Source organism: Manis javanica, chromosome 1 (genome assembly GCF_040802235.1).
Source record: "Manis javanica isolate MJ-LG chromosome 1, MJ_LKY, whole genome shotgun sequence".
In the NCBI taxonomy this organism is placed as follows: Eukaryota; Metazoa; Chordata; class Mammalia; order Pholidota; family Manidae; genus Manis; species Manis javanica.
In genome coordinates, this window is record NC_133156.1 from 113,605,649 (window position 1) to 113,620,923 (window position 15,275).

The 15,275-nt window shown below is 33.3% G+C and overlaps 1 protein-coding gene across 5 annotated transcripts in view; it reads right to left on the reverse strand.

Moving 5' to 3' along the window:
• Nucleotides 1–15,275, reverse strand: part of PARP8 (poly(ADP-ribose) polymerase family member 8) — a 171,932-nt gene that overhangs the window by 77,876 nt on the left and 78,781 nt on the right. For all 5 annotated transcript variants that reach the window (XR_012131237.1, XR_005062303.2, XR_012131230.1 and 2 more), the window contains exons 4-8: nucleotides 10,586–10,623; nucleotides 3,712–3,801; nucleotides 3,068–3,138; nucleotides 1,510–1,587; nucleotides 126–220 (exon numbers count right to left, since the gene is read on the reverse strand). Coding sequence is in view for 1 of the 5 variants with exons in the window: in XM_037022087.2 (XP_036877982.2) it covers nucleotides 126–220; nucleotides 1,510–1,587; nucleotides 3,068–3,138; nucleotides 3,712–3,801; nucleotides 10,586–10,623 (372 nt within the window). In the remaining 4 variants the exon portion in view is untranslated. The remainder of the gene's footprint in view (nucleotides 1–125; nucleotides 221–1,509; nucleotides 1,588–3,067; nucleotides 3,139–3,711; nucleotides 3,802–10,585; nucleotides 10,624–15,275) is intronic.

The window sequence follows — 15,275 nt, forward strand, 5'->3', positions numbered from 1 at the left end:
CAAATATAATTCAGCCCAAGAAAATTTCCACTTAAAAAGCTCTAACAGAATGGAGTTCTGTTACCAATGACTTACTTTTAAAATTAAAAGTAATTTTACATTTTATTCACAAAGGCATTATTTACCTGAGAGAAACTGCATGTGGCCCATAGATCTCTCTCACAGCCGACAAATCAGCTTCGAGCTGAGGGTGCTTGTGCAGCTCCCCGTCATAGTTCACCTGATGCAAAGAGACGGTGTGAAGTGACTGAGGGGTGAAGACAAGCAGAAGAACCAAATACAAAGCAGCTCCTGGACAGGTCACCCTGTAGGTTCTGCCATGGTTATCTTCTGCCTTCACTGAAAACTATAGATAATGCAGCAGTAGATTCACTAAAGTTCCTCAGTTCAAATAAATCTAGTGTAATTTATCATGCTTAAAAAGTAAAACTAGATTACTTTGATAGGAAGAAAATGCAAACTTTAAAACAAGTAACATCTAGCAGATGATCTGAAAAACTTTCAGACTGGTGAAAAGCATTTATTTCCCCTCTATAAAAATTAGCTATGTAAACAAAAATCAAAACTGGAAGTTATTTTAAATGATGCCAAAGTGTTACCGTGGTGCAAGAATCATTAGGAAAAGTATTCCCTTGCTAAAAAAGCATTTCTGGAGAGAAGAAACCTACTTTTATTTCCATCTGTACCTCTACTGCCTTGCATATGATTGACTTACAAATTACTGATTTTGATTCTGAATGAATAAACTGACTTGCATTGTTTTATGTAATAACAACTTTGGCTTTAAAGCACTTTTGTAACATATTACTTTCTCATTACACTATCCAAGTTATAAAGCATATTTGATCAAGAAGTTTATAGAAACAGAACAAGACACCGTATATAGCCAAAGCCTAAATCAATTGCTCAGTTTAAAATTGTAATATTATCCTGAAAAAATATAATAAATTCTTTTGTGTATATATACGTATGTACACACACACATGGCTATGCTCTTTTCATGTGTATAAATTATGATGTTTCTTCACAACAATTTTTAACAAACACTTTACATTAGTATAAGAGGAAAAGGAAGACATCAAATACTAATAAGGATGTGCAATAATTAGGTCTCATCAATTATTATAAAGGTTAATCATATTCTGTTTAGAACTATTAATCCATGCCTTTGTTAGAAGTGTCATCAATTCAGAATATTGACTGAGCACAAGATGCTTAAGAAATGTAAAATTTGAAAGCATAGTTAAATACTGTCTGCAAAATGTGCATAATGAATTAAGACAACTTCAATGTAAATGAATGATTACAGTCAAAGAACTGCAAAAGTAACCTTAATTTCTGAAAATGTGTAGAAAATGAGAAACAGATAAATTATACAGATTTCTTCATTAATTATACAGCCCTGAACAACACACAGGACTCTTAGATCATAAGCACAGACTTCCACTAGGTCATCAATGGCAATTGCTCCCTTTGCAAGTATATATTTGGAGGAACTGATGTGCTTACCTGTCCTCCATAATAAAACTCTTCAGAATCATTATCACCTTCAGAATCTTCTTCCACTGTACTGTTTTGTCTTGACTCCTTAAAACAATAGAAAACAATTTTAATGGTCAAACTAATTGCCAACTTTTGAAAGCAAAGCAGTGAGTGGCTGTAACAGGTAGGTCTTGTGCATATTACCTGTGCTTTATATAAAAACACCCTTGTTGCAGTACCATGGATACTTCTGGTAATAAGAGACGATTTTGTGGATGCAGTAAGCTCTATGTACATCTTTTTTAAGAGTTCTATTTTTTTTATTCTGAGCTGTACAAGTTAATATTTGATGTATATATAAAAAACTATTTATAATCAATTACAACCTTGGTTTTGTTCTGAGAAAGCATCCAACAAGTTCATGCCTATTCAATTTTTTATTGAAAAGTTCCTTAGCATTATTTATCCCAGACTATTCTCACTTCCTCTGCCAACTCTACACAATTGGTATGAAAGGGTTGAATGCAGTAATATAAAAATCCAATTATGAAAATAAATATGAACCCTATTATGAAAAGAACTTTCAGAATATAGAAATTGTTTTAGATTTCAGATTTCAAAAGGACATTTAATTAAATTTGCTTGAACTTCGAAGTCAGAGTTTCTAATTAACTGAACCACCTTCTGTTATGTGTCTGAAGTACAAACAATAAACATTCTTCTGAAGTAACTAATGGGGGTCATTCCTATCTCTGGTCCTGTTAAAATACAGGAGAATGGAAGCTTCCTTTAGACACAAGAATCTATTAATCCAGTTTTTTGAATCATCCCTAATTCTAGACCAAATAACAAATTCTTAAGGAAAACAAAAGACCTAGAAAAGGGGATCTGGGTTTAATAAAATGCTAACAATTTTTGGTTTAGCAACAGTATGGCTCAGTGATTCCCAGTGTGGAACAAACGTACACCACCAAGAGGAAGGGAGAGTTATATTCAGTGCATAGTCTTAAAAGTAAAAAATTATTGGTCCCATTGCACTCATTTTGTTTAAAGTCCCAGTATTTATAGATGCAAGTAAATTTTTTAAAGGAGAGGAAAAGGGATGAGTTTGTTCTTATAGTTTTAACATTGGACAACAATAAGACTATACACAATCTCTGTGCTACTTTAGCTAAAGAGATCACCTTTTACAAATGAAACTTTAAGTGTCTCACTAAAATATGTATAGCCACATACAGTTATTATAAGTTACATGTTTCTAGCCAATTACATTTTTTTATGAAAATACAGAGAATAAGTTAGGTTTTATATGCATTTTATTTAGATTTAAACCAGATGTTCTTTCTATTATTTCAAAGGGAGCTCCCTTCTCAAGTTAATTCAGGCCACTACCCCTTCCCAATAAGTCCCTAAGCCATGAGAGCTTAAGTTTCATTCACTATATGCAGTCATAACCTAAATAACTACAAGCTGATAGTAAATTTATAAATTGTAAATCTGACAATAAACTGATTATTAACTATGTGTAGTAAATTTAAAGCATATCTATAATGTTTTGAAGAAATATGAAATATAATTTACATACCTCACCATTTTCCTTCTGCAATTTGGATTTTATAGACAGGCAACAGTTAATGTCATTTGTCTTTCTTAATTCTAAAAGAAAATTGCGTTTAAAAAATCATTTTAGTTCTCAATATACTATTTACCAAACATTCAAAGTTTTCAGTAGAAAAAACATCCCTCATGTGATTTTCTCCTTTGCAGAATTAAGGAATATTTTGAAGTTATATTATGTTGAGGAGTTACACAATACACAAGCTATTCTGATTTTTCATTTCCCATAAAAATATGGTCAAACTAAATGTCAATATACAGATTTCTTCTGCTCTCATTATGCTTCATGGGATCTACATTCATTGCCTTAAGTATGTTTTTAAATATTCATTTTGTCTAGCAGTGTCATGATACATGGAAATATTTTCACAAAAGCAAATTATCAACATAATACATTACAACAGAACTTTTTTAAAGTACTGTAAATTTATGCATTTAAAAAACTGGAAAACAAACTATTGTATTTTAGATATAGAAAATTTGTATGGACAGCCAGACTTACAGATGCTAAAGATAAGTATCTGTTTATAAGGCATAAAAGAAACAAAAAGACAAAGCTACCTATAATCAAGAAAACATAATCTGGAATAAAAAAAAGTGCATTATTATTACCTGTTGCTATTCTATGAAAAATCACTGGAATTGGCTCTGTAGTAACTAATACATCTTCATCATTTTCTGAACTTGACACATATGTATTATCTGCAAAGAAACATGGACAGTTCAAGGAAAAAGTAACTTGAAAAAATACATTCTTTATAAAAAAGAGGTTAGATTCACATCAATTCCAACACCAATTCTGATTAATCTCAGAAAAAGAATTAAATTGTAGATTTATGTGTGAATTAATTGTAAATGGCCTCTTTGAAGATGTCTGCATCTCCTAGAGAAATAGAGACTATCCAAATACATCTATCCAAAATGCATCTCTAATTAACCGTGTGGCAATGCATCCTTTGGGTGCAACTGGGTGAACAGGGATCTTTATCTAGTATCAACATCATGAAGCAGGGTCAGTGAGTGGAGGGAGGGCACTAAGGAAGAACTTTTGGTGCAACAAAAAGAGTCAGTATGTTGTAAATTACACAACCCATATTACTCATACATAGTTTTAAATTAATGTAAAGTCTCACACTGATTCTTCTTCCAAGAATTAGTTTTATCTAAATAACAGTACAGAAGTTGAATGCATAGAACATTAAATTGTTCCACTGATTATTTAAGCTTTTTATTCATTACTTGTTCCCTCTGGGGAAAAAAAATAGTAGTTTTATAAATTTAAGGTTTTTTCCTGACAATTACTAGTATAACACATAGCTGTTTATTCTACTTTGTTCATTGATGATTACACGGCCATCTGTGAGACAGGTATTTAACAAACACTTCACCAATTCATTAATGACAGTCCTGTAATACACTCATCAGTTGTATAAAATACATAATATAAATACAAAAATAAAAATAAAAACGTAAGACAACAAATAATAGAAGCCTGTACCAATTCTGCTAAGGGAAATGAGTGTTCAGATGTCTGACATGATAAAAGATCTTCAGTCAAGTTTTCATAATATTGTGTCATTAAAGCGAGAATATGATTTTTGACTGATAGGTGTCTAAGTCACTGCTTCCAAAGAAACATCTGTACTGTTTTTTTAGACCCTGAGTACTGAGTCAACAACAGTGGTATGTATTCACAGTGTAGCCACAAGTCTCTGAACAGACATTGGCTTTAACAGTTATTCAAGGTCAGATGGAATGGATGTGGGTTAACTTTGAAACAAAACAGGTTTGCCTCATTTCTTTAATTACAAATTTTGCCCCATTGCATTTCCAAGTAACACCAAGTAAGTTGGGATATTTTTGTGTTTATCAAGTGGATCCACAGTTTAAGAAACAGATTCAATATGAATGTGTTTTAATTACTCTAAACACTCATCACTTTAGCTGAGACTGGTTCTGTGGCGTCTAGTCAGTCAATAACCTTATACTTGGAGATAAGGATCAAAAACTAAACCCACAACTAAACCCAGTATTTATATTTCTTCAACCCTCATTCAGAGTCATACTGATTCAAAGTCATTTGTTACTGAATCAACTTACGTAGGTTTTCCCCATGCACAATGATTCTTTGAAGCAAACTTAAGGGGAAAAGGAGTATTAAAAGGAAGCATTAAAGCAGCAGCCATAATAGCTGACCACCAACTAGAAGAGAAGATCCAGAAAAATCCATACAGTGGACACAGTATCATACAGTATCTCGGTACCATGGAATGAGGAGGATTTACTAAAGCATCAAGAAGCAAGAAAATTGGGACTTTCTATTTACAGAAACAGGGAAGTGAGTAACTCAAGTTAAAAATGGTTTACGTAAAATGTTGATACTCGAAGGCAGTAAGTTTGTATAATTTGGTGAATAAATGTTGCATCATGTTATAAGACAAGGCTATGCCTTCAAACCTATTATTTTCTATGAGATTTTCTACCAGTTTGTATTTTCATTAGTATTTAGGCATTAGAACCCTTTTAATTTGTTTTTGGCTTGATTTATCCAAACCAAAATGCTTCCAGTTTTCATGACATAACTGATTCAATCATCATTACAATATAATAGGCCAGATCAGAGGTACACCCAAGGCAAGAACAGAAGAACAGAAATGAAGGAGCATAGACAAAGCACATAAAACCAGACCCTGCTACCAACTAGCTGTTGTCTCCTTTAACCTAAGCCATGGTCTGCTTAGTTACAAAATGGAGAAGTTTACTGAGGATCTTTGAGGATCACCCAGCTGTAATGAATGAATTCTACATTCTTTTTGTTTGTTTTGCTTAAATAATTATTTCTAAATCTTCCTCAAACTATTCTGACATCTGTAATAATAACATCACCTTTGCTTAGACATGGGAAAGTAGGATATGAACAGGGTAAGGAATGCATGTAAGGTAACAGAGTAAGTCAGTAAAAGAATAGAGAGTCAAATTCTTTTACTTGAATTCTCCCACTTCACTCTAGAGCTGCCAATTTTTTTTCTTAAAAATTATGGGGACATTTAGGTTCTAAAGCATGTGTGTTTCAGAGGACTGATATATCTTTCTTTGCTAAAGGCACTTAACAGTAGGAATACTTTCTCTTCCCTTCCCTACCAGACTATGCAAGCATTGCTGAAATGTCCATGGCCAACCGAGAGAAGTGGGTGAAGAGCTATGGAAAAGCATCTCTCAAACTATTGCTTTCATTCTATTTCAAATGAACATAATTTAAACCAACTCCTTCCTTTATTCATTATTATGCAACCTAAGAGAAATTATTATAAGAATTATACTGGTTTTATAATATAATCTGGATATTTTCTCTGGATGTTAAATATAATGTCAAAAATGTCAACCCCAGGCTAATCAATTATTATCCTTATTTTAAAGATGAGGAAACTATGGCTCAGAGAGATTATTTTGCCCAAATTAATGAGGTAATTAAAGTAATTACACATAGCTAGTAAGTGTGAAACTGCCTGAATCCAATAATTAGTGATTATGTTTTTTAACATCAAATATTTGTCACTCAACAATTGCGATATCCTGTAAAACATATAAAAGGGATGAGAGAATTCACACCTACCAATAGATAAGCCTCCTAATTAAAGGTAGAAAGTGATGAGAAGGAATTCTGCTGTTCTATTATAGCAGAGTGAATTATCTGTCATTTGTAATATACTTACCTTTAAAAAACAAAAAGTCTGTCTACAGTATAAACTCCATAAAGCAGTACAAGTAAACCAGAAGGCTGCTCTATTTCTTCACTCTATTTTGAAGATCCAACATATCATTTAGTATTTCATTTACATACATGATATTTAATGCATACCTAAAAATAAACACCCTATCAATTTTCATTGACACTAAAACAAACTATGAAATGAGTTGCAATACATGGCCCAGGTTACTTAATAGATTAAAATTTTTAAATGACAAACATGCTCCTAAGGAAATATAGAGGGTGACATGATCCTGAATTTAGAGGATTAAGCTGATAAATTTACAAAGGACAAAGAAAATTCCCTATTTTCAAACTTAGATGATGAGCTGGTCATGGAACCACATCATTCAGATAAAGCAGGGGGGAAAAAGCCTAAGAAACATCAGCATAACAAATTAATAAAACTACTACCAAGATTGCTGCATTTTAAAATGTAAAACAACATAAAAGAGAGCTTTTTGTTTGAAAGGATTTTTAAAATAGGCAAAGTTTTTGGAAGAAAAATCAGAGGAAAAAGACAACAACAAATATAAAACCAATAGAAATGAGAGAAGAGAAAGAGCCATAGAGTCATAGAGACTTTTAGATTTATAGACAACTATAAAAAACTTTTTGCTAAAACAACATGGACATTCCCACCAACATAACAGACCTTCAGGAATGTGTTAAGAAGTATCTAAGAAATAGAAAAACAGAACAGATCAGTTAATCAGGACAGAAAAGCATGACAAGTGCCCCAGAAGCATCCCTAAAAAGATACCAAACTTAGAACTTGCTTGCAAGTTCTATCAAATGCCAGAGAACACTTTAATTCCTTCAGCAGTTTAAAGTATTTAATAACCAAGTGTGGCAAAATGCACACAATTTTTGTAGATCAACGTGAACATATCTAATATAACCAGTCTAAGTGGTCACCTTGTTGTTCAAAGGAGAAAGCACATATGGATGAAACATACTGAGAGACCTCAATGGATGCCAAACAAGATGATAAAGATTTAATACTCATTCTTAAAAAAAAAAAAAAAAAGGTTTGGAAGATGAGAAAAGGAATGATACTCCCTTTTCTGAGAACAACTGGAAGCATGCTCAATGAGCTGACAAAGCTGCCAACTTTTATATCGATTATTAAAAATTATTTTGGAAACTCTAGCCAGTGCAAGAGGAGAAAAAACACAGGTAAGAATACCTGAAGGCAAGAGGAAGCATATAATTTTTATATAATACTGTGAGAGCAATCAAACATAGTAACTGAACAAATAACTGTACATTAAGATTTAATAATGGGTAAAATATCATCGTAATAGTCACATTAAAGGAAGTGCCATAAAAATACTATTACTACTTCTTCCCCAGAAGAGACAGGAATCAGAACTGAATTAAAGACTTTGTTTTACCACCAAACTACATGTCTTGGGAAATATTATTTCACCTCTGTTGGCACATTTCTTCAAGTATAAAATGTCGCCATAGCCCCTGTTTCTGTCTATACACAGACTGGCATTTAGAGTCAATAAATTATGTATATGAGAATACTTGCTATGCAGTGTACTGGTTGCATCAACAAATCCAAAATTCTACCGCAGAATGCACTGATCTCTCTCCCCAATCCTTGCGTTTTATTTGCATTACTTTTCTTTCCAGAAATGAAATTTTACTAGAAATTCACCAAAACTTGCTCCAAGAAGGGAATTCAATTTTAAAAAGCACAAATAATAACCCACGCTTTATTTTTAAACTTCAATTTTTGGATTTTGTTTTTCCAAGGGGGTCTCCCGTGCGGCAAGAAAAAAAAACAGAGTAATACCTCTTGGCCACAAGAGGGAGCTAAACTTTTGATTCACTTGGTTCACAGAAGTCATCTACCGTATTTCCTGTGCTACAGAACAATTCACTTACTGTCTTCAAGTCATGCCTCCATTTGTGGCATTATTTCTATCACCTTGACTTAAAGTTCTGCCTCTCTCATGGCTGACACCTCTAGGAGTTGCCTCTGATAAGAAGCACAATAATTATATAATATTTGTAACAAACACTGGGGCTTTCATTTACCTAACATACTCAGCAAACATTCAGCATCAAAACGTACTATGTAAAGGAGAGGTCAAGAGGGCTGACTGCAAGCATCTATGAAAAATTTTTTCTTTATTAATACCTCTTGTCTTGGTTCTTCTAATAAAATCTGCCTAAAATACTTATACTATTATCAAAAAATAGGCATGTCTTTAATAATGCATAACTCCCCTATAAAATTGTACAATAGTTTTGTGGAGTCCTATACTTGGCACAAATATATGGAGATCATAGCAAAATAATTGTAAGGGGGTTTATGATTTATAAAATTATTTTAAAAATGTAACATTTGATCTTATAAAAAGATTAAATGCATAATGCAAACTGCCACAAGAAATACTTAGTTTAAATGCTAAAGAATTAGGTTTTACAATACCCTCATACCACATTATAAACTTTTTTAAATGCCTAAGGTATATATAATTAAAGTTACTTATAGTAATCTAGTCATTTTGCATAGAAAAATATGATTCTAATTAAGCACAGTGTTTGAATAAAATGGCTACATTTGAATAGCAACTGGAATTATTATGATTCCAATTTATGACCCTCACAGATCACAAGTTAATTTGTTAACTATCTGATTTCATGAAGTAGGAATACTGTAATTAAAAAAATACACAAACACACATATATGAAATACACGCAGTTAAAATTTGCTTTCTTTGCCACAGAATGCAATAAATAGATTCTTGCATTAATTATACTCTTGCAGTATATAGTCTGAGTACACTAAATCAAGCTTTATTTGACCTGCACTAAGTCTACAGTGCTATGCTCCTATCCAAGATGAAATTATAGATATCATTTGTGAGAGAAAATACTAAAAGAAACAATTTGTTTATATCTTCAAATTACCATGACTTAAACGTTGGTATATACATTCTGTGCTCTCATTAGATTATATTGAGTCTAGAAATTCAGACTGACCATACCCTAGAAGAAAACTACTTGTCTGATTTATAGAAAAATGGATCTGCAGGGATCTTACATTCTGTTTTCTACGGACATGTGTTTGTGGGCCTAGTAATATATTTCAGGACACACAGTAGGGCAGCTATATATATATATGCATGGCACCTAACCCAGTCCAGTGGTACAATCCACAAGCTCTGGACCACTGGGTTCAAAATCCAAGCTCTCCTCTTAAGAGCAGTGTCTTCACTCATCAGTACAATAGGGATATTATGGTAATAATCTCATTGAATTGTTCTGGGAATTGTTTAATTGTGTATATATACTTGAAGAAATGAAGAAAGCCCTATTTTTAGCTATACTATTATTTTTAGCTATAATTTTAGCTGTTCTTTTCACCTATTATTTTTACATTATGAAAAGCCAAATGATGTTCCAAAACCAACAGCTATACCCAGTTGAGAAAATTTTATTATAATTGTAATGAGGTAAATATATAGGCTGAAGTTATCATATGGGCTGAAGTAAACTGCTTTCATTGGGAAACTATTCTGATACTGGACTGTGTCTCAGGTTAAGACATGTACCTAACAGGCAATAAACAGAATTCTTCTCTATCTTTAAGTCTTCCCCTGCCAATGCTTCACCCAAGATATGTTTATATACATTTTACATCTTAGGAACAAAAAAATATATATTCAAAGGAATCATGACATGAACAACTTGTTAATAAAAAGAAGAAAAGCATACCTGGGTAATCTTCAGATACATGTACTGAATAGGATACACTGTTAAAACAGGAAAAAAGAGAAAATAAAGGCTCAGGTTACTGCTAAGATAGATATGCCTTTACAAAGTAAAAAACAACCCCATGTTACCCATTCCTTGTATACAGATACAAGTATAAGCAGATAACGCCCAAAATGGGTTAGAAAACCTCTCTGATATTTGACCTAGGAAACATACAGATTTTCAGATATATTTTTTATGAGTATAAATGGATCTTTAAATATCCTCCTCCCAATAGTGTTACTTTTATGAGTATGGAAAGGTCTTTTATCTCAGCAATGTCAATATTCCCTAATTTACAATCATTTATGTTATCGGCTTATAGATTTTATCAAATCATCTTTTTTCCCAGAAAATAAAGCATCCCTCCTATTTAGAATGGCAGTCAAGAATTTAAACATTTATTTTTAATATTGCTCCCTATAATATGCTGTCCTTTTGAAACATCCTTTTCTTCAAAAAGTAAACAAAATGTTAAGTGGAATTACTAGTTATCAGCCAATCTTTCATCCACCTCCTGTTCTCAAAAGGGATGAGTTGTTTCAAAAATCATTTTTACATTCATTTTAACAATTCCACAAATCCTTGTTCAGGAACCCCACTGCCACTGGGAAGTTATCGTGCTGAGTTGTTGTTCACTCTCCTATCTCTAGTCTTGATTGCCAGTCTCTTAAGGTTATGGTCCACGTCTATTTTCACTTTGAGCATAGTCACCTATTTTAGTGCATGACACCCGGCACATATTCAATATTAGCTTTTTGAATGGATCAGTGAAACTGCCACCTGACACACAAAAGTCAAAATTTAGCTCACATTCAGCCAAATTAGCTGCCTGTTAAAACTAAAAAATCAATTCTCTTTGAAGGAGAGCACATGGAACACAGAGTCTATGCAAAGCACCATTCACAAAGTGAATCCAAAACAATTCAAATTCCATGACATTTGAAGAAACAGAAAAATCTAACTTATATTCAAGAGACAATTTGACCTAAATGTTGAAATTAGCCCACAATGATGTTAAAACGGTTATTATAAGTATGTAAAGGAAAATTCAATCTGAAAAAGAAACAGACAAAAGCAAATCATCAGGGCCTTGTGGGACACTGGTTAAGAGAGCCAACACTGTATAATTAGAGTTTAAGGAAGTGAAGAAAGAATAACATGGGCAAGAAAAAGAAGCTGAAGGGTGAAAGACACATATGTATAGACTGAAGAAGCTCAGAAAACCCCGAACAGGGTAAGTACAAAATAACTACACCCAGATACACATACTCAAACTGCTGAAAACCAAATATAAGGAAAAAAATTTTAAGACAAAAAAACGACATATTATATATACAGGGAATCAATTCTGACCTTTCATAAGAAACTATGGAAGACAGAGGGCAGTAGAACAGCAGAATGCTTGGAGAAGAGGGGCAGCAGGTAACTGTCAACCCAAAATTCTATATCTTGGCCAATTAGCCACCAAAAATGAAGGAAAATGAAGGTTTCAGATAAAATTGCAGAAATTTGTTTCAGCACACTTAAGTACAAGAGATCCCAAAGTTCTCTAGGCTGAATGTCATTAGAAAGTCAAATATCCCCAGAAGTTGTAAAGATAAAAGTCTATTTTTTTCACAATGTTTTTAAAATACATAACTGTTTTAAGGGAAAAATTCTAACTTATTGTGGGATTTATAACAGATGCAAATGTAATATACATGACAACATTAGCATCATGTCAAGGAAGGGTTAAGGAGTCATACACAATGTCAAGGTCCTCACATCTTATGTGAAATGGTGTATTATTAACTCTAATAATAACTCTAAGGAAAGTTAAGGAAGCATGCTGTAATCCCTACAGCAAGCACAAAAAGAACTTTAAAAACAACAAAGTGGAAATCTAAAATCATTTTGAAACATTTAATCCAAAGAAGACAGGAACAGAGGAAGAAAAAACAGAAGAGACTAATAGAAAACAAATAGTAACTGGTGCTTGGAACTAATCATAGCAAGAATTGTATTAAATGCTAATATACAAAACACACTGAAAAAAAAAGGCAAAGATGGCCAGAATGGATAAAAAAAATCAAAATGCAATTCTATGTTGTTTTGAGAGATCGACATTAAATATAAAGACATAGACAGACTGATGGTAAAGGACGAAAAGATATGCCATGCAAACAGTAGGCATAAGACTGAAGTGTTTATATTAATAACAGATTTTAAGACAAAGATACAAGGAGATAATTCACAGTGATAAAATAATCTAATCGTCAGGATGAAAGCACAACAATCGTAAATGTGTATGCACCTAGTAACAGAGCTTCATAATACATGATGCAAAACCTGACAGAATTAAAAGGAAAAACAGGCAATTCCACAATTCTCCATAGTTAAGTAACTGACACAACCAGCACCCCCTGCCCCCAAAAGCCATTAAAAACATAGAAGATCTGAAATAGATTTTCATAGAAAACTACAATCGCAGATAGCCTTTTCTTTTCAGATACACATGATGGAATATTCACCAATACAGATAATGTACTAGGCTATAAGACTGTAGTCTCAATAAAACTGAGTGGATGGAAGGTCATGGTACACGACAACTCATATCTTGATTTCCTGGCTCACTTTGCCCTTATGACACTAAGTCTTAAGTCCTCAAAAAACTACTGCCTTTTAAAACTTGTGACTGAACTTTGGACTACATGACTGGGGCTACAGGCAGTGTAACCCTTCCAGTCAAGCCCAAGCCTCTAGGACTCCACCAGTTAAATCCCTGGCATGCTCCTTAGTCCTTGGAAAGAAATTGAGCAGAGACAAGAAAAACTGAGTAAGAAGGTAAGTAGAAAAGGAAAATGATTCCTAATGATACCCAATATTGATATACTGTTCTTTCATAAAGCATATTTAATTGTTTGATTAATTCAAAAAGCATGTCTTGCTAACCTGGCAGAAGCCAAACACTGACTGTATTTATGTCAAACAAGATTTAGGTAGAAGCAAAAAAGGAAATGACTTTGAATGATTAATTCAGAGGGAAACAAAGAATATGAAACATGAATATGATAGACAAAGAAACCTGAACATTTTAAAAGCACAATAGCATTTCTTCTTTACTTTTTAGTTTTGAATAATTAGAGGTTCACATGAAGTTCCATAGCCAGAACAGAGAGGTCTCATGTATCCTTCACCCAGTTTCCCCTACTGATTACAACTTAGGTACCTATAGTACAGTATCAAGGAAAGTTTGGGTATTAATTAGTGTAAAATTTGGTTATTAATTTTATGTCATTTTATCATATTTGCATGATGTGCCCACTATTGCAAATCAAATACATAATTATTCGATCACTCAAAGATTTTTTGTGCTACCCTCTTTAGAGTCTTATCTATATCAGTACCCCAAAGCCCAAGCAGCCACTAATCAATTCTTCATCTCTATAATTTTGTCATTTGAAGAATACTTTATAAATGGAATAACAGAGTAGGAAGCACCATAGTATTTTAAGGCAGAATTAGTATTTTGAAAAACCACTGTGATTAGCAATAGGATAGAATGAAGAACAGAGAGATCAGATTCAGAAGCTACCATAGTAGTAAAATATAAGCAAATATCAGTGGAGGGGAGAGTATGCAATGGGAAGGGGAATGCAGAAACAAATGGCAGGTGCTGGACCCCAGCCAAAAGCTGAGCTTTGGGAATCATAGCCCTCAATCAAATGCCAAGAGTTAGAAGATAAATAATCATGCCAGTGGTGCCTCAAACAAGCTGAGGGAAATATACACTATGATCCCATATGAATTTATTTCCCACAATTCATTCCATTATATAATGGAACTATACTATGTAGAAATGAAATTACTGATGGTCAAGGGAACCTTTCATCTGGCAGTACTATGTGACAGAAGCCTGGGACCTTGCCAGAGATTTACTCAGTACTAAGCTAAATTAATTCCCAACAGCTTACCATCTCAACCAGCAGCAGTTGGCTTCATTTTCCATCCAAATCAATGTCTAAATCCAAAATGAAGCCTTAATATATTCCCATGTCTATCTCTTATTAGGGAGTGTGCTGTAGTTAGAGCCAAACAGGTCAATTTCCAGGTTTGAGCATTACTAGTCAAGGGGTATAAGAAGTCATTCCAATACACCCAGCTTGTATCTCTTTTCAGTAAAATGGGAGAATCCAGATCTACCTTACAAGCCTGCTGTGGGGACTTAATGGCCTAACAGGTGGAAGGCCCCCAGAACAATACCATAGCAGCAGATGCCAAGTAATTTTAGTCAGCTTCCAGTACAAGCAATGAAAATTGACAGAAGTAAAGTTTTACATCAATGAATGTCCTCTGGGGAATTCAATTACTCAAAATCACAATATATTACATTTTAACAGAGACCAAAGTTGACATTGATGATTTTATTTCATGACTGTATTAGCCTCATGATATTAGGAGACATTTCCATGTTCAAGACCAAACCTAATTTTTCAAAGACAAAATAGAAAGTAAAAGCCCTACAAAATGATTCATCAGCTCCTGTGCTGTAGCATCTCCTTGGTAGTACACCAGAAGGAAAATCACCAGGGCTGTAAAATCTGAATCAGTTTCACTCTGTGGCTTACAGAGTTCTTTGGGAAACAATCCAGTAGAAGCGGACATGGAT